A 20,419-nucleotide genomic window follows, 5' to 3' on the forward strand; every position below is an offset into this window, starting at 1 on the left:
ACTTGACCCAAATCGGGTATCAGAGCGCTTTACATAGCACCAGTTGCATTACATGAGGACACATTCATTTTTGTAAGGCACGAGGAGATTAAGTGATTTTCCCAGAATCACAGGATGTTCAGCGTCATTGCCGAGACTCGAACCCAGTTCACCAGATTCGAGGTCGACCGCGCTAGCCGTTAGGCCAACTTCATTTACCACCAGAGTCTGATAGAGATAACATGATAGAAATAACATAAAGCCTATCACGGTGAAAAGTGCTGCGTGGCAGCAAGACTCAGCCTGCTCATGTGTTATGATGACTTGTTCCCAACATTGCGTCAAGGGTACTACCTTCTGAATCAATATCATAATAAATGTAAGTTCTAATTTATTGTTAACGGACTGCACGGGAAAGCCTGCCTTTCTGATTAATAGGCTAATTTCCAGAAAGAAACCAACATGTGCCAGACTGGTGATCTCTAGGCACTGGAAAGCCTGCCAAATCTCTGTTTGTTCATGTAAGTGATTATCAGCTGGAGTCTAAGCTTCTGATTGTTTTATGGATGAAAAAAATGTAATGTTACCTCTTCAAGCAAGCTTTCAGACACTCAGTTTTTCCTCTCTATGTATTAGATAGCATCAGAGGTGGCAGAACCGAACCTACAACGTGTCTACTGATGGCATCCATAACATAACATACAAATCAGGCACTAAACTTCTTTTGCTATCTCTACAAATGCAGACAATGATACTATTTTAGTATTTGTCTTGTTTGTAACTTGTATTTTACCATTATAAATGCCTTTGAAGAACTAAGAGGAACAAGTGAATGCTGTGATGTGAGTGCAGGGTGCCTTTGCTTGCAGAGAGGCTTTTGCAAGTGTAACAACATGTGAATGCATCGTTTTTAAGGAAACTTGCAGTGCCACCACCCCTGGATAACCCTGGAAGGTTGTTTCTCCTTTTGTTTCTCATACCTAGTAAGGAGGTGGCATATAGGGCATGTATTGCTCTTCCAGGCTAGCGTAGTCAAGCACTGTCTCTGTTATTATATCTCATAATTGTTTACTTTCTGACCGGGGTTTGACCTGAGCAACATTTTATGGATGTCTTTACTGTGGGAGCACACATTCTGTAAAGGGTGAAAGTCCAGTTTTGCATGACCTAAGTGTGGGCTGACATGTGGCACAGTCTTCTGATAAGCACCGGGTGCATGGGGCTGTTTGTTGTCAAAGGATATCCAGAGTCATCCATTTCCTGTTAACGTCTGCTCATCCATATCGGTTTCCTGATTGTTTTCCTGTAATTTTTTCCCCAACGCAGTCCGGACAAAAGATTATCGAGCAAGAAGGTAGCAAGGTAAGTCTGAATGCTCCATTCTTTTTTACTTTAAATTATACTGTGATGTCCCAAAGTCTGTAACTGCGTGCCCTTTCAGTATATAGTAGAGGAGGCCACTGTACAGTTTTTCAACGCCTTCTCAAGGGACGTATTTTGGAATCAACCGTTACAGTTTGTATGTGACTGTAAAAAGGGGCTATCCATGCAGGGGTCGGAAGGCGAGTTTGTAGGCGAACATTGGTTTTCTGAGTACCCAGCTGACACTCTCACCCTTGGCAGGCTACTTTTGAGATGGCTATTTTATTATAAAGATAAAATAATAAAACCCACTCAAGCGCAGGGATCCAACTACTGGACCACAGTGCAATGGGTTGTTTAATATTGTGTTACCATTTAAGGAACCATAAAACCAGAGTACTAATTCCTCCTTCAGCAGATTTGTCCCATTTGTTTTCCTTTATGTGGATCCTCTTTATTATGAAAATCTTTGATCCAGTGTTCACTTCAAAGTAAGCACTCCTGAAGTAGCAAAGATGCAGTCACAATCAAAATGTTAGATTTGTATATTGTATTGCAATTGCATTTATATTGCGCTTACTAGCCCTGACGACGCGTCAAAGCGCCTTTTTGGCAAGTAGCACGCTACTCTGGAACCCAAACGGATTAGTGGTGAATTAGTATAGTGAAATAAATGATGCTGTAAATCCCAAAATCTAAACTTGGTGTGGAACTTTGACATCCATGCCTTAAGCAGAGGACTTTCAGAATGTTTAGTATAGGTATTGCCGCCCAAGATTACTCTTGTTTAACACAGTGCAACTGTCCGTGTTTTGGTTTTCCTTACTAGACACTGGAGAAGGTTTATTTTCTTATAGGCTAAGGCATGCATACTTTGTTTCTGATTCTGATTCCCCATCACGTGATGTTGTATAATATCGTTTATCTCCCAGTGCCCCAGATTCTGTCAGTGTAAATTAGGACAGTTTAAAAATCAGGGCTTTTAATTAGGGTGTTTTTATGGTTTTAATACTTCAAAATCTGAATTGTACTTTTCCCCTAATGTTCTACTGCCTTCCTTTTTCTTCTTTTGACATTCCCATACGTCCTGGTCACTCTCCACTTGGTAGGCACAAGGGGAGGACGTTTTACTTTTTAAACCCTACAGCATGTTGGAATTTGTAGGGTTCTTGGGTTAATGTCATTCAGTGGCTAATAGAGGCTGCAGGACACACTAAGTCTGCTACTTAAACCCTACAAATTCCAAGTAGAGTAGACTTCTCATCCTTCCTACATTTACCACTAGCTGAAATAATAGTATGAAGATAACACGTTTTTATAAAGCACATAAACTCAGTGGGGCTAGCCAACGCTGTATTGAAAATGGTTTGTAGTTTTACCTATCTCAGTGGTACTTATTTTATCTACCTTACAAAGATGAAAGGCTATGTTAAGATTGCAGCGGATGACTGTCAGACGCCGTTCTGTGCTCAAACCATGGTGGTTGAAGGGGTTTTCCACTGATGTCCATTCTAACATGACACTGCAAGCTGGACCGAGTACAAACCTTTTTGCACTTGACTCTCAGGGAGGGGAAGATGAGCAGTCTAAATTTCTCAGGCAGGGAGTGAAAAAAAGCACAGAACTCCACAACTTTTAGTCACACATCATCCACAGAATCACTGACACACCTACTCACACCCCCATGGAACCTTTCTTACACTCACTCCCACACAACATCCATTCACAAATCCTTTCACTGACCCATACCAGTACTTACACACCCACTCACTGATTTATAGATCTACACACATCCACATACTCACCCATACAGACTCTCATACACTCCCTCAGTCACAAATACAGCCACTGACCTATCCACTTATACAGCCACTCACAGTCGCCCATAGAGCTACTCACACACCAAGTCACGCACCCATACAGTCACACAGCCACTCACTCACCCATACGGATACACATAAACCCACTCACTTACTCATAGATACTAACACATACTCACTCACCTATACGGTGACTGACACAAGCACACACTCCTCCATACAGCAACTCTTGCATTCACTTACTCACCTGTACAGTCACTCATATACCCCATCACTCACCTATACTCCCTGTCAGATACCCAGTTACTCACCCATGTACCACGTACACATCCACTTACCCACACAGCCATACACACACACTCACTCCCCCACTCAGCCACTAACTCAATCATCCATACAGGCAGTCACACACACCCTCACTCATCAACATAGACACTCAGACAACCATATAGGTACTCAGACAACCAATCCCTCACCAATACAGCCACTAACCACCCATACATCCACTTAGACACCAACTGACAGACTGATACAGACATTCACACAACCAGTCACTTACTCATACATTCACTATTCACTCACATATACAGTCAGTCACGCACCCACTGAATCATCCATACAGGCACTCATGCACCCACTGATTCACCATTACACCTTGATATACATATTTAACACTCGTAACATTTTAAAAACACTGTCTCCGGATTATGTCATCTGTGAAGTCACTCACCATGTCATGAGTCATGTGATATGTGAGGTCATAAGCAGTGCATTGTGGGGAGCGTGACTTATAGTTGGCTCAGCTAATTTTAACTGCTGTTTTTCACTGGTTTTGTATGAGTGAAGCCGGAGCCTAACCATAACTTCCCTGTAACCATTGATTTATAATTAGCTGTTTCTAAATTTAATATGTTCAAAACACAGGGATTGCATATAGAGCGCTATCTAATTGTGGGTTTTGCAAAAATATGTAGTTATTGGGCTTTATATGATACAGTGTACACTAAGTCTCTTTAATATGCCGCTGTCTGGCTTGGTTTCTTTAATGTTAGTGCATTTTCAATATATTTATTGATGAAATATTTTTCTTTAATATTGTTCGTAATAATCTTTTTATTTCTTCGGAGAATCACTGATAATGGTGAAATGATTTGGCACATTTCTTTTAAGATTTATTTTTCCTTGTGAACCTACATTTACAGTTCATTGCATTGCAGCCATGAATGTTAACAGTCTTTCAAGATGGCGCTGATTTCTTCTTGTTTTGATACATTACCTGTGGTCCTTACTTTTTGTTTAGAACACACTGGTGAAAGTATATATGTTTGGGTTTCACTTAAGAGGGTCACTCGTGATCATGAGAACGTGGGTTCTCAAAACGCTTTGAGTGCTTCGCTGCCACTGCTATATGCTTCACTGCCAGTGCAATAAACATCCTGAATTTCTGCATCTGTAGTGTGTGTGCATTTCTTTGTTATCGACAAAGACTGTGATTTTAGATATAACAGGTTCCCCACACCCATGCACATGCCACAGTCAATGGGGACAGAGGCACATCTAGGACACTGCTTTGGATATATATATATATATTTACAAATTTGAATTGTGCAATATTTAGTTCCACTGTGTGACTAAAAGTGCCTTAATCTATTACAAAAAGACAATCACTGGGTTGTTCATTAATTGATTGTCTCTTGCTTACTTGTTGAGTGCTGTGCTCTTCTCAACCTCACTACCTGTCTAAGAACCACGGTCTGCTCGCCTTTGCCACCATGCAAGAAGAGTTGTACTTGGTCTAATCATGTTAGGATGAACACCAGTGGATAACCCCTTCAATCACCACTGTTTGGCCACAGAACGGGGTCTGACACTTACCTGTTGCAATCTTGGCATAGCCTTTCATCTTTATAACGTAGATAAAATGAGTACCACTGAGACAGTTAAAAATTCTAACCAGTTTTAGTACAGTGTTGGATATCCCTGCTTAGTTTATGTGCTCTATAAAAACATGTTTTCTTTATTCTCTTATTTCAGTTAATAGTAAATGTTGGGGGAATGAGATCTGCTTTACTGGCTCTTTTTGGGTATTTGCATCATTTAAGCAGTAGACTTAGTGTGTCTTCCAGCCTTTATCTGCCATTGATTGACAATAACCCAAGAACTCCAACATGCTGCAAGGTCTAAAAGGTAAAAATGTCTCCCCTTGTGCCTACTTTAAATATGACAGGGTATCTGAGACAAATCAATCAGTGTTAATAAAGCGTGCTACTCACCCTTTAGGGTCTCAATACGCTGGGGGTGCAGCTCTGATGGGGTCATTCAAAGAGCCAGGTCTTGAGATCATTCCGTAATTGGTCCAGTGTCGGGCTTCTCCAGAGGTGGAGGGGGAGCTTGTTCCATGTCTTGGCTGCAAGGTGGGAGAAGGACCTTCCACCCGCTCTGTTCCTGTAGAAGCGTGGGACGGTGCCTAGGGAGGTCTGAGACAGATAGTTTTGCATGTTTGAGGTGTTTTTGAATTGTGCTCCTTTGATACCCTCTTTTCTTTGGCTTTAGACGTCTGCATCAGACAAGCACCTTGAGTAACATGGAGGAGCCATTGCACAACCACATGGATTGTGAGGACAGTGACATGAATGACAAGGTATGTGACAGGCTCCAGATAATGTCTCCACTTTGAACATTTCATCTGTTATAAACTTTTGTGTCAAATTTTTTCCTGACCCTTGTCGTTTAAATTCGCGTAAGGAACAGAAGGGTATATTATGTGATAGTTTACCTTGAATTCATCTCAGGAAGTTTCAACACATGACCATGTATGGTTTAAAGACAGGCATCCATTTCATCTTACAGTAGTTGTTATGGAAATCAGGATTTCTGTTTTGGAAGTAGTGGTGTTTTTGTTTCTACAATTGACAGAATGATATTTTCCTAAGGTTTCTAGTTCAGCTTCCTAGTAAACTTTCTACTAGTTCATCTTCCTGGTGAACTTCTCTCTTGTATGTTGCCTTCTCATCTTTGTGTGCCATCAGAATTACATCCTTCTTCAGGTGTTACTATGTTTGGCCAGTTGTAAAGTAGGGCTTTGTTTTACCTAGTAGCATCAAACTGCCAAAATGACGAGGGGCGGCCTCCAGGACAGCCATGCCTGCCAACCATTCACTGTAGATAGCATTCCAAACAGAATTAATTTTTTTGTCCTATCTGATCTCATTTACTGGACTTTATCATTGCACTCATCTGCCAGTCTCTGTGCCCTGCATGGACCTTATTATACACTGGATCACTTCATTCCTTTCCTTCTGTCTGAATGGACCTCTTGTCAGCGCTCCTTCCCCTTATTTACACCTCTTTATTTGCTTGGCTCTGAGGAACCTCATTCCTGGTCACTGTCTGCATGGACCTCTCTGCTGCCCTATATTACCTCCTTCACACTTGCTGCACTGCAAACATAATTACGTTAATATGCTGTATTATCCTTCTGCCATGGCCTATATGTGCAATTTTTGTGGAGGCCTTTCACAAGCTCTTTTATGTTGGTGATGTTGTATTCCCCTTTGAAACTCCCTTTTAGAATAGCCCAAGCCATTTCAATAGGTCTAATGTGAGTTGGCTCCAGCAGCATGCAAAGGCAATGCATGCGTCTCATCATTGTCAAATTTGACCTAGTATTAGCTGTGGTTCTGGGTTTATTTTAGCCTAATATGTCTTCATGTTGCCCATTATGTTATTCTTGAGGAATACAATGTGCGTGATTCTTTCAATAATTTTGAGTTTCAGGGGCGTGCATTGATTAATACACTTTCATTGTATCCTTCACATAAGATTTTAACATAAAAGCCACCTGATTGAAGAGCACCATGGCTGCCAGTCCACGCGTAGCATATCCTCACATGGTCCCGTATACTTCTCGCTGTGTTAAAGTTACCTAAAATGCTCAGTGTTCCACAAAAACATTAAGACAGAAGGAATAGTTTCTTTTCTGTAACTCCAGTTCTGTAGTAGGGGTATCTCTGTTATAGTCATAATCTAGTAATTAGTCCCGCCCATGTGCGTGGACCCCGGAGCAATAAAAATAATCTCTTAAATTGTCAAGCCATGCAGACCTGCATCTACACTTAAGAGAGAATTTCAAAGACAGATAATGCAGCCTATATCCACAGGCTACACTGTCCAGTACGTCAACTAGAAAAATTCCACCAACAGCACTGCCTGCCCAGCTTTTTCCACAGAGAAAAACCTGCCTCTTCCAGCAAAAGCCTCTGGAATGATAGAGAGGAAGGAATGGACAGACAAGCCCCATAGGCTGCCATTATGTGGCTCAGAACAGGATACCGTGCCTTTAAGAAAACTTTCCAGGACTTTCCCAGTATCCCAGAATGCACAGCAGGTCCCTTTTACTTTCAGTTCTTTTTGAAGGCGTAGCACGCCAGACCTGTAGCATTCCTTATATTAACATTCATCTCTCCACCGGGGAGGAGGGCGGGCGCTTATGACTATAACAGAGATGCCCCTACTACAGAACTGGAGTTACAGAAAAGAAACTACTCCTTCTGTAGTAGGGGATCTCTGTGTATAGTCATAATCTAGTGAATAGAATGGCAAGCCCATCCCCACACAAAAACGGCGGTGGAGAAGATTACAAAATAATACCACTACTGTGCGAACAAATTTCGCAGCGAAGCCTGCCCAACCTGAGCATCTGCCCTAGCATCCGCGTCCAGACAGTAATGCGCAGCAAAGGTATGGACCGACTTCCAAGTGGCCGCCTTGCAGATTTCTGCAATCGGAACATTACGCAGCAAAGCAGTCATGCCAGCTTTGCCCCTGGTGGAATGAGCCTTAGGTTTACCCCCTAAGGTCTTATTAGCCTTTTGGTAATACAACTGTATACAGGACACAATCCACCGAGAGATGGACTGTTTGGAGGTAGCAAGACCGGTCCTGACTGATCCATAATTGATAAACAATTGGTCTCACCTACGAATATCTTTGGTCTTATCAAGATAAAACTTCAACACCCTCCTAAGGGAATGTAGAGACCTTTCCGCTGGAGAAGAAGGATTCTGAAAAAACGTAGGTAAAGTTATGGTCTGGTTGACATGAAAATCAGAGATAACCTTAGGAAGAAATTTAGGGTGAGGAGGCATAACAACCTTAGCAGCATGAAATACAGTATAAGGTTCTCGGCAACACAACGCCTGAAGTTCACTCACCCTGGGGGCCGATGTAATGGCCACTAGGAACGCCGCCTTCCAGGACAGGTGCTGCAACGAAGCCTTGTGGATAGGTTCAAAACGCTCCTTCATCAATCTGGACAGCACCACATTCAATTCCCAGGAAGGCGAGGGAAGTCTGACAGGAGGAAACACCTTCTTCAAGCCTTCCAAAAAATCCTTGATCACAGGGATCTGAAAGAAGGAAGTCTGTGAAGGGCATTTCCTGTAAGCAGCCAAAGCAGCGAGATGAACCTTAATGGAGTGGAAATTAAGGCCAGACTGCGCCAAATGCAAAAGATATGGAAGGATGACATCTTCCTTACAGGTCGTCGGGTCAAAGTCCTTGGATTTGCACCAGATGCAGAATCTCTTCCACTTGTAAACATAGGAAGTCCTAGTGGAAGGACGTTTAGCCTCCTTCAGTATGTCCATACAATCTTCTGGTAGATTCAAATGGCCATATTGCACTATCTCAGGAGCCATGCCGCCAAACTCAAAGACGAGAGGTTGGGATACACCATCCGCCCCCCGAACTTCGTGAGAAGGTCCGGCCTGCACGGCAGCCGCATGTGAGGAAGGAGAGACCGGTGAAGCAGGTCCGTGAACCACCACTGCCTGGGCCATTCCGGGGCAATCAGGATCATCCGCGCCCCGGACTTGGACAGTTTGATGAGCACCGCCGGAATCAGGGGAATGGGTGGAAAAGCGTACAGAAAGCTGTTCGACCAGTCGATCCATAGCGCATTCCCCAGCGTCCCCTTCTGGTAGTACCTGGATGCGAAGTCTCGGCATTTGCTGTTTTCGCCGGTGGCGAACAGATCTACGTCTGGAGTTCCCCACCTTGCGAAGACTTCTCCTAGTACCTCGTCGTTTATGACCCATTCGTGGTTCTCCTGAAGCAGCCTGCTCAGTGCGTCCGCCTGAACATTCTGCACCCCCGGCAGATGCGTGGCCGTGATCATCAGTCCCCGGGCCAGAAGCCAGCGCCAGATCGCCTGCGCCTCCTGCGACAGAGTGCGCGATCTCAGCACCCACTTGTCCTGAGTAATTTTTCTCCACTCTGCCGGAAAAAATTTAATGCTTCCCCCCACTGGAGTGGGTAACAGTTGCAGGGGAAGTAGACGCTCAGGGCTGAGACCCGGCCGGGCCCTTGGTAGCAGTAGCGGACTGCTGGCCCCCCTACCCTTCTGGCGTTTCTGGAAGGGTTTACGGAACTGCTGCTGCTGGTGTTGCTGCTGTCCCGAGGCCTGCCCACGCCCTCTGCCCGCAGACCCGAACCGTCTCTGGAACGGGCGCTTCTTCTTTTCTGGCTTCTCCAACCCGACAGCCGTCAGGGTCTCAGCCTCCGTCTTCATGCGGGCCATCTCGTCGTCCGCATGCTGGCCGAACAGGGTTTCCCCCGAGAAAGGCAGATTGGCCACTCTATGTTGAGCCTCCGGCTTGAGCGAGGTAAGGCGAAGCCGCGCGTGACGTCGTTGGTGGTCACCATGATAGTACCCATGCTCCGCCAGCAGAGACACATCCGCTGCCGCACTGATAACCTGGTTTGAGACCAGCATCCCCTCGCGCAAAGTCTCCAAGAAATCTTCCCTCTTGTCGCGAGGCAGCAGCTCCGTGTACTGCTGGAGAGACTCCCACAGGGCACGGTCGTAACGCCCCAACAGAGCCCCGGCACTTGCCGCCTTCATGGTGGTAGCAGCCGTCCCACAGACCTTCCTGCCCGCCGAATCTAGCCATCGGCTCTCCTTGTCGGGCGGAACTGTCGATGAAGGGGTGATAGCATGCTGCTTCCTCGCCGCCGTCACAATGACTGAATCCGGCTTAGGGTCCGTCCTCAAAAAGGTCGGGTCCGAGTCCGGGGCCCGATACTTCTTCATGAGCCGGGAGGGGGCGGATTTCGGCACTGCCGGAGTGAGGAACAACTCCATAGCGGGCTCCACCAGTCCCGGCACGAGAGGCAGCAGGGGGCGAGACAGGTGCTTCTTGTGCAGCATCTCGAATATCACGGACGTCGTAGGTGTCTGTACCGTCACCGTGGTTCCCAACTTGGCTGCACCCCTCAGTAGTACCTCCTGGAAGAAGACCAGATCATCAACCGGCGACACCCTCGTCCCGGGCGAGTCCGACAGCGTCAGTGAGAAGTCCCTGGCAGATGATCGAGTGTGTGATCTGGATCTGCGCCTCCTGTAGCGTCGCCTCGATGTTGACGACGAACGCCCACGGCTCCGCGATCTCCCTCTCCGTCCGGAGCGGGAGCGCGATCTTCTTGGCTTTGGTCTGTCCGCCGGCCTCGCCGGGCCCGGCGACGGTGGCTTACCCTGGCGCCGTGGCCTAGGCGTTCCCTGCGGGGGCGTCGGATACCTGGGCAACGAGACCGATCGTGTCGGAACCGCTGGTGGGCCCGAAGGCCTGCGAGGCGGAATAGCAGGAGCAGGAGGAGGAGGAGGTGGAAAAGGAGGAGGAGGAGGTGGTGGTGGTGGCGTTAGTGGCGGTGGCGGAGGAGGAGGCGGCGTATACACCACTGAGTACCCCGAGCCCGGGGACTCCGTCGAGGGACTCCTGGTGTCCGGGCGCCCCCTGCGCCTCCTCGACGTCGATGAATCCCTCTTCGACGTCGATCGCCTCCTTGACGTCGATCGCCTCCTTGACGTCGATCGCCTCCTTGACGTCGATCGCCTCCTTGACGTCGACGGCGAATGCCTCGACGGCGAATGCCTCGAAGGCGGGTGCCTCGACGGCGAACGCCGCCTCGACGGCGAATGCCTCGACTGCGACCGCCTCGACGGCGACCGCCTCGACGGCGACCGCCTCCTCTTCGCCGACGGCGACAGGCGACCTCCCCTCGACGGTGAGCCCCGACGCCGGGCCTGATCTCGATGTCGATGACTCGACGGCGAAGTTGACGGCGTCGACGCAGACGATGCCGAAGTCGTCGGCGGCCTGGTCAGCTCCCTCGACGTTGAACGTCGACATCGCTTCTCTCCAGAGCCCTGGGGAGAAGGCGAACAGATCGTAGTCATTCCTCTCGACGCCTTAGTCGACATCATCGACGCCAGTGGAGAATGGGGGCGTTTGCCGGTCTTCCTGCCCCTGGGGAGCCCCCCAGAGGCCTCAGCATGGGCAGAATCAGCCCATCCTGACCCACCTTGTGCCTTCAGCCTTCTGTCCTCCAGGACTTGGAGCCTGATCTTCATTCTTTCTCTCAGGGTCCTGGCTGAGAACGAGTGGCAGATCTCACACTCTTCCGGCACATGGGACTGGGGAAGGCAGCCGATACACACCCTGTGTGGGTCTGACTTAGCCTTCTTCCTATCGCACTCTGGGCACTTGTCAAACAAGCCAGGCATGTTGACAACACCAGAAGGAAGTCCCAACACTAAAACTCTTGAAAATTTGACAAAAATCACCAATAAACCCTTGAAAAGGGAGAGCTCAATGCTCCAGGGTCCTGCTAGCAGGAGCCGGAAAAAAGAACTGAAAGTAAAAGGGACCTGCTGTGCATTCTGGGATACTGGGAAAGTCCTGGAAAGTTTTCTTAAAGGCACAGTATCCTGTTCTGAGCCACATAATGGCAGCCTATGGGGCTTGTCTGTCCATTCCTTCCTCTCTATCATTCCAGAGGCTTGTGCTGGAAGAGGCAGGGTTTTCTCTGTGGAAAAAGCTGGGCAGGCAGTGCTGTTGGTGGTTGTTGGTGGAATTTTTCTAGTTGACGTACTGGACAGTGTAGCCTGTGGATATAGGCTGCATTATCTGTCTTTGAAATTCTCTCTTAAGTGTAGATGCAGGTCTGCATGGCTTGACAACTTAAGAGATTATTTTTATTGCTCCGGGGTCCACGCACATGGGCGGGACTATTCAGTAGATTATGACTATAACAGAGATCCCCTACTACAGAACTGTAATGTCGCATGAACCTACGCTATGTAGTATGGCCAAAGAATATTATCATCCATTAATAATGAAACGTGAAATACAGCTCTTACTGTGATATGAGCTGGGTGGCTCTCAAGAGCTTCCTACAGCAATGCTACAAATGCATCTGGACAATGGCCCCAAGCCTCACTTTGTGATTGGGAGACGGAGTCAGCCACTAAGATCTAATGCCAGCTCGGACTGTCCCATTGTTATCAAGTGTAGTGGACAATGATAAAAGGGCCACCCCCCACCCCCTCCTCCCCAGGGCCTATATCACTTCAGCTACAGAATGTATACAGTAAGATACTGGGGGTCAGAAATTGCAATGTAGTAATTTGTGTCTGTGGTCATTTAGTCAATGCTTGCTTTGCTTTTTCCAGTTGTGTTGAACAATAAGGTAACAACCCTTTCCTACACTGTTCTGATGCATGAGATTCCATAGGACTTGTGGATATTGTGTAGCCAGTGAACTTAGCATAATTGTTCAACCAAACACGTTCTTTAGAAAGATTTTTTCCACGTACACACATCGATAATTTGTGATAGAGTGACTCATCATAGAAAATTAATCAGAAAAGTGCCTCACTTTCATGACACACATCCTCTGTCACATTCAGAGTACAGCTGTCGCAAGGATTATGATTTGAATTACTGGTTTGCGTGGTCAGGCCAGCTGTCCTTTGACATCTCTTTACAGCTGTAAGACACAGACTTAGCCCGTCTGTTACATTCCATTTTATCTGTCTTTTATATGCTGACATACCTCTGACATTCAAGTTGCAACACTTTGAACTGCAAGTGTGTTGTAGGTTTATGTACTTTATTTAGAAGGGCAGCTAAATCCCCCCCAACCCCCCCCCCCCCCCCACCAATCTGGACACAAATTGTGTGCTATGCAAATATATTGACCAGCTGCTGCAAAAGCGTCATCCACATCCATTAGAGACTGACAGGCTACGTTCGTGGGGCACATAGAAAATAGGAGCACTGGGCCACAGCCATTGAGTTTGTTTGCCTTTGTGACCTGGGGTCCACCCTACCATGGGTCTGCAAACTGGGCCAAGCACATCTTTTTCCTCAGTTGGCTCTCAGAGTAGCAAGGGTGAGCCGTCCAAGGCTTCTCGTGAAGTAGTGTAGTGTGATGCACAAGCTTAGAACTCAACAATTAACTAGTAGTCATAGCTACTTTTGTGTCCAGCTCAGTGCTTATATTTTACAAGTGATTGTACTACAGTATAGCATTTGACAAAGTGAAGTATGGCATTTTATGGGCGAAATTACAAGCATAGGGTATTCCTGGTCAGCTTCTTAAGGCAACAAGATTACTACACACGGACACTTGGCTCCGTATCAAACTGGGTACTTGCTCCACACTGTCAAAGAAAATTCCAACCAACCGGGGCTTGAAGAAAGTCTGTGTACAGGCTCCTACTCTCTTCAACCTCTACACTTCTGACTTATTACCATCTCTTAACCGGAGAACTCCTCCGATTCTAAGTGGTCAGCACGTGGACTTACTACAGTACGCCAATGACACTGTAATCTGACTAAACTCAAATAGGGCTTGAAAGAGCCTTATCCGGTCTCAATACCTATAATATCAAGAATGAGCTAAAACTAAATCTGGCAAAAAAATAATAATTTTGAAATTCAGCTCCGGAAAGCCCAGATACTCATGGAGTGTCAACAATCAGACCATATCACCAACAGAGGCATACCATTATTTAGGGGTTACTTTAGATGTCAAATTAAAATTCAACTATTAACTCAGAGCCCTGTTTGCCCACTCCTCTTTCTTGCAAAATCAGTTGTGGCACATTTCTGTACAACTAAAATGCCTGAGGACTGTTATGCTTTGGACATATATAAAGCTAAAATGGTCCCAGCACTCCTATATGGTTCTCCGATCTGGGCTCCGCAACTTCTTGAGAGAATCTTTATTGAGGGGCAATTAGGGCTCTATTCGCGCTGCCAAAAACACCCGTTAGCCAACTGGGGCTGGAGTTTGGCCTGATGAATATAATTTCCTCACCTGATCTCAACTTTGTGAACTATTGTCACAGGGTGAAAAGTGCGCCCAAAGAGACCCTAAAATGCCTGATTTGGAAAGAGCTGGTAATCTTTCATAAAACTCATCAAACCAATGGGTTGGGCCACCTTGAGAAGATCCTGAATAATCTCCACTTAAAGGACCTGTGGGAGTCTAGACCGGACTATACCATCTTCAAAACAACGGCCAAATCAGCCGACAAGAATGTTTGCTTTAGAACCAACTAGAGGCCTTCTCTAAATTACCTAGAGCACAGTTATTATTGCCATCTTTCACATCGCCTTTTAAACAACCAATCCTTTCTATCAATTTGAAACATTCAATACACCTTAAATTCATCAAATACAGATTCCTATTACTATCACACAAGTCCATCCAATCAAGAAAATTTAAATATTCCTGTCCGTGCTGTAGGGGAGTCTGACAGTAGACTAGAATCATTAATGCACATAATCTGCCTTTATCCCCTTCTCTTAGATCTCAGAAGACAATTCTTGCATCCCTGTTTCATTCACCCAGAAATCAGATCCACCAAACTAGCTCCAGACAAATGTCTGCATGAAACTGATATACAGCTCCTGACTAGATTTCTGGACCTTGCAACAATCCAATTGGAGAAAACCTACATCAATCGCCACAGCCAGATATGTATTGAGTCCAATCAGTCACTGTTAAAGGATTTAATTTCACTGGACACTTTGAACTTTTATAACTGAAGTGCCCTCCTACAAGCTGCCCAGAGGTATAGCTTCAGAACTGACTCGACATCAGAAGTCAACATTTTTGAGTATCCGTCACCTATAGAATCTCAGTAAGGATTGGCTCCTATCGTACGGGTCTGGCAGGAGTGCTCTTTGTTGGTCTTTTTCACATGGTCTTTCCAGAAAGACGATTGACTTTTAACACCACCCAGTCTGATTTAGAATTATGACATGTTTTTTATTGGGAAGGTCAACTATATGTTGCGTTGTCTCTCGTAGTCCTATTGTAATGGTTTTTATTAACCTAATAATTAAAAAATGTAAATAGCAAAAATACAAGAGATAGTACTTTCTCATTTCAGCAGTACTTAATACCACACAATTCAATCCAGTAAAAAGGGTAATGATCCTCATTGCAACTTTAATGTGAGTGCTAGAGACTATTCCATGCTCTCTCCCATCAGGGTGACCCTAACAGAATAATTATTGTAGGCAGTTATGGTTGAAATGTGAATAAGGCTCAGGTGCAGCTTTTGGTTCCTCACAAGTCAAAGCCACCATCAGTTCACTTGTTTGTTCAAATGGTGCAGCGGACCGTTCAGCTCATCAATCTTTTTTAGCGCACACTTTCAGGGCCACTCCCTTTGCTGGTGGAGGCTCACAATCATTGCTTGTACTTCAGCAGCGGGAGCTGGTGAGGCAGAGTATGGCTTGTATCTGTTGGAGCGCAGCTGCCTGGGTGATTTAGTGTTGGTTGGCAGGCCCCACCACCACTTTGTGTGCACTCATCATGGTAATTGGCTCTCCATCCTGGGCCGGGGAGAATATTAAGTCAGTTGGAGCGCGAATTGGGCCAATCAGTGCACTGAGGTAGTTGCAGTACTGACGAGTCCTGTCTGTACACAGAGGCATTTTGTAGACCCAAATGTCCTGATCAGTACATTAAGGCACTTGCAGCACCATCTAAAACAGAGAGGCAGTTTCAGCCTCTACCAGCTGACCACTACACTGAGGCAGTAGCAGCCCGACCTGGCTGATCATTGGAAGTACATACTTTCGCAATTCTTGCTGGGAACTACAAAGAGACTGGGGAACACTCTGCAGCAGGGGCCACTCCTCATGTTGCTCTCAGGCAGTCTGCTTTCTCTGGGTGCTCCTCAGACGAGGAACACTCTGGGCTTCTTGTCCTGCAGGGCATGGTAGACTCATCCTTCTCTCAGCATCCAGGCAGGCTTTTAGGCACTAGGCAGACCCTCCGCTCCTCCACTAGAAAGTACAAGCTTCAGATAAAGTCCACTCAGCTCTGGTAGACTGGTTTTCAGGCAGACACCAGGCCTGGTTGCACAGCAGTGCATCGAATGCCCTGCAGAGACCTCCCTTGCTTGTTTATCATGAACTTGGTACTGGAGCAAAGGGGTTTGGATCCCCTTTTACACACACTTTCTAGACAGGGTTTGTGTCTTAAACTTCAAAACTGGTTTGGGGTTCTACTTCAAGTATCCTTCTCATTCTTCTCTCCAGGCACAGCCATTGTGTAAAGTGATGCTTTTCCCTGCAGGCAGTTGTAGGGCTGTCTCCAAACTGGAGCACCCTCAACATGAGCCCAAAACGGTGAGGTTTCTGAACCTGGCTGTCATCAGCTGATGTGAAGCAGTCAGAAGTAGACAGAATAGCAGGCCTAACCCGCATTCTTGAACATTAAAAGTTGCAATTTTGGGAGGGCGGACTGGGGATACCTGATCTCGACCGTTACTATAAAGCCACCCAGATACGTTCTCTTTTAGAGTGGGCTCAGCCAGAATCTGAGAAACACTCGCTCGTCATGGAGCGTGCTATAGCGAAAAAGGCTGTTTGGAACATTCCCTTCCTCGGCAAGGCTTCCAGGCCCTCGGGGCTGTATGGCTCCTCGTTGGTATGCGCCACACTAAACGCTTAGGACACAACTGCTATCCGCAATGGCCTGACGACTTTCCCATCACCCCTTACTCCTATTGTTGAAAACCCAGACTTCTCCCCTGGCCTTGTTTGGAACGCTTTTAGTCACTGTGACCTGGCTGGGCGCCAGTCGTTAGGGTGTGTTTTTTTACACTGAGGGCCCTCGACCCTTTGAGGACTTTAAAACGGATTACGACATACCCGACACAGAGCGCTTTCACTACTTCCAAATACGTCACGGGGCTACGCAACCTTAGATCCGCCCTAATGAGGAGAGGCCCCTTACCCAATACGAACATTCGCTACTTCCGAAACACTCCACGAAGCGCCTCATTACAGAACTTTACCATATCTTATGTCCCACAGAACCGGCGGTCAAATCAGTGAGCCAAAGACGGTGGGAGGTTGAGTTGGTTCGGACTTTGACCCCTAAAGAATGATCGAACGCCTACTATAGAGCCCGGCACACAGAATGAAATACATCTAGCATCTAGACGGCCACCAAGATCATGACATATTGGTATCTTACTACCTCCCGACTTCACAAATACGACTCCGATCACTACCCTACTTGCTGGAGGTACACTCTTGCATCTCCTATGGTATTGTCCGACCCTTGCCTCTTACTGGACGCAGGTACTGGACGAGATAGAAAAGCACTTTGACACCACGCTCTTGCGCTGCCCTGCCTATGTGGTTTTGGGAGTGTCTGACAGACTCACCTATCCCCTCAAGTCCCGCAAAGGCAAACAATTAGGTATAGCATTAGGGGCGGCACTGCAGAATATATTAGTGCATTGGGGCACAGATTGAATGCCAACCTTGCAGGGGTGGTTCCACCGCTTGTGGTTTGTTTTAGGCATGGAATGCATCTCCTTTGCGCTGCAGGGGGACGGGGCCTCTTTTGCTGAAATGTGGCAGCCGTTTGTTACCTTGCTGTGCACTGAATTTCGTGAGCTGTCCTGCCCTAGATATCTGCGACTTTTGCGCCTTCCTGAACTGCACCAATGCGTGAGTTAAGCATTATTGCCCTGTGCAACGTACGGTGGGGTTCGCTTTTCCCATTTTCTTCTGATTTCTAGCTTTTCTCTTGGGGGAGGAGGCAGTAGGGGGTGGTGCGGGAAGGAGGAGTGAGGGCGTTTAGTTTTGGAGTTATCCTGATGCTATGTGAAGCTATATGGTGGCCGCTGGCCTGTGACATGAGCCTCGTCTCTTGCTGCATCTTGTTTGTTAATAATTCAATAAACAGATTTCAAACTATAAGTTGCAATCCCACCCTCCACTCGTACTGTCTACCAAATGTTAGTGCTCAGGAAGAACTAATCAGCCGTCCATTGCTACCTGGCTTCATGAAATATGTAAATGTAGCTCTGTCTCTATCTGTGTCACTTCACTGTTTGGAACTCCACCCTCCAGCCACAAGAATGCAGGCAAAACTAGGCTGTCTGGGGAAGCTTTCGTTATCATACATACTAGACCAGAGGCATCAAGAATGGTTCTCACATGCTTTAGTGCTCCTACTCAACACTCACACAAACCCATTAGTACGCATAAGCTACACACACCCTACACATGCACTGAATATACACACAGAATATCAGCACAAGGGTTTGGGCATTCACATAAAAGTAGAACGTAATATGCAAGAGCAAGAAGGGCGCACTCTTACTGACTGATTAAAAAAAAGTCTGGTCATACTATCAATTGCAAAACCCTGTATTTTGCCACCACCGCTTAACATGGTATAACCAGGATAGGGACTGTAGTTCTTTGTCCACTCTGAGAGTATGTTTGTTATGAGCCTCCAGGTCACAGAGCTAGTCCTGGACCTTGCATTGTCACAGACCTAGGCTTCTTTGTACAAGCTAAAATAGTGTGATTCCAGGGCCATAAAAACGTCCGGATGCCAGATACATAAACAGTCAAGCACCTAGGGTAGAGGAACATGCTTGTGTAACCTGCATGGGACATTACTGTCCCAACAGTGCTCAACCTCAAAGATGATGTGAATGGGTGATGGCCATTGCATTTTTGCACTCATCGCCGGTGTGAGACTAGCAGGAATTGTAAGCTTCTGCTATGCGGAAAGACACTGCTTTGATATAGGAAAGAAACACATCCCAACCAAATGAAATGGAAAAAATTAACTCTAGAAATCAGCTGTGGTAGCTTTTAAGTGAACTCCAAAATTTAGTAATGTCTTTGACGCATCAGACACTGCTTGGCTTTTTCGCTGCTTGTAAAAACCTCTATGCATAGAGAGAGGAGTCTGGATGTTGAGAGTGTAATTTAAAGCATTGTAGTCCTTCGTGTGTTCACAGTCACTTTTGTTCAAATGAAGTAGCTGGACAGAGAACCATTGACTTGGTGGAAATGTATTTTGAAGGGGCCTCTTTTGAGGTGCTAATGAAGTAGGTTTATATCGGGCCAAGAGAACGTTGCCTTATTGGAGGTGTAATTATAGGATCTGGACAAGGCACATGGGAGTTAGGAATTGTGAGTTGATGCTTGGGTTGTGACCTGAAGGGGTGGGTCGGAGAGCAGAGGAACATGATCTATCCATGGAAGAAAAGAACTGTGCATGAAGTGATTAGTTGTCGTAGAGATCTTTGGGACACAATAATATCAGCCTGCTTATGTCTACCAAGGAGCTTGAGATGAACCTTAGTAGCTTAAATTGGGTATGAGTCTAAAAGTACATGGCTTTTTCGAGGGTTGCAATGAACTGGGAGGTGATGCCGAAAGAGTCTGTTTCAATTGGGGGGTGGCGAGTTGCTAGTGCAAAGCACAGCTGCTGCTTTTATTACAGGGGGCAATATTGCAACACTGCTACAATTCCGGCCCCCAGTAACAAAACCGGCCCCCACCCTTCCTGCCCACCGAGAAAACGCCCAGTGCCCGCTACAGCCAGTCAGGCCCTCTGTTTTTGGCATGCTAATAGTGTAAACAATCAAAAGATTTCTGCTAAAAACATGTAGAGTAACCATCTGAAACTATGACTCAAATCTATTGAAAAAATGTCTTATGGAGTTTGTTCATTGATAGTGCTCTTTAGATTTTGAATCCTTGTGCTTTTAGGTTCACACTTTCACAGAGCCCTTGCCTATTTGTTGCTTTTCGCGTCCCTGACCCTTCTGTGATAATAAGTTGAAAATGTGCCATAAGTGCAAGAAAACAAAGTACAAATCGACCCCACGCCTCCACTCGAAATCAGGTGAGACTCCTGAGTTCCCTAGCTGTTGTGCACCCTGCAACAAATGCAAACCTTCAAAGAGCCAGCCTGCAATTCTATGAGACACTCTCGGTTTCATCTGGCGCTCTTTGGAGTCCCCCAAAGCCAAAAGAATCCTCAGTTGGGCTTTCACTGGGTAGAGTGCCCCGACGCCAACTGACCCATGCAGACTTGTTCTCCAGCCTGGCTCCTTTGCTCACTCCAGTCCA

The 20,419-nt window shown here is 46.3% G+C and overlaps 1 protein-coding gene across 5 annotated transcripts in view; it reads left to right on the forward strand.

Moving 5' to 3' along the window:
* Positions 1-20,419, forward strand: part of RAB11FIP3 (RAB11 family interacting protein 3) — a 510,528-nt gene that overhangs the window by 377,610 nt on the left and 112,499 nt on the right. For all 5 annotated transcript variants that reach the window (XM_085628392.1, XM_085628394.1, XM_085628393.1 and 2 more), the window contains 2 exons: positions 1,306-1,341; positions 5,715-5,802. In XM_085628392.1, the coding sequence (XP_085484518.1) occupies positions 1,306-1,341; positions 5,715-5,802 (124 nt within the window). The remainder of the gene's footprint in view (positions 1-1,305; positions 1,342-5,714; positions 5,803-20,419) is intronic.

Source organism: Triturus cristatus, chromosome 10 (genome assembly GCF_964204655.1).
Source record: "Triturus cristatus chromosome 10, aTriCri1.1, whole genome shotgun sequence".
Lineage (NCBI taxonomy): Eukaryota > Metazoa > Chordata > Amphibia > Caudata > Salamandridae > Triturus > Triturus cristatus.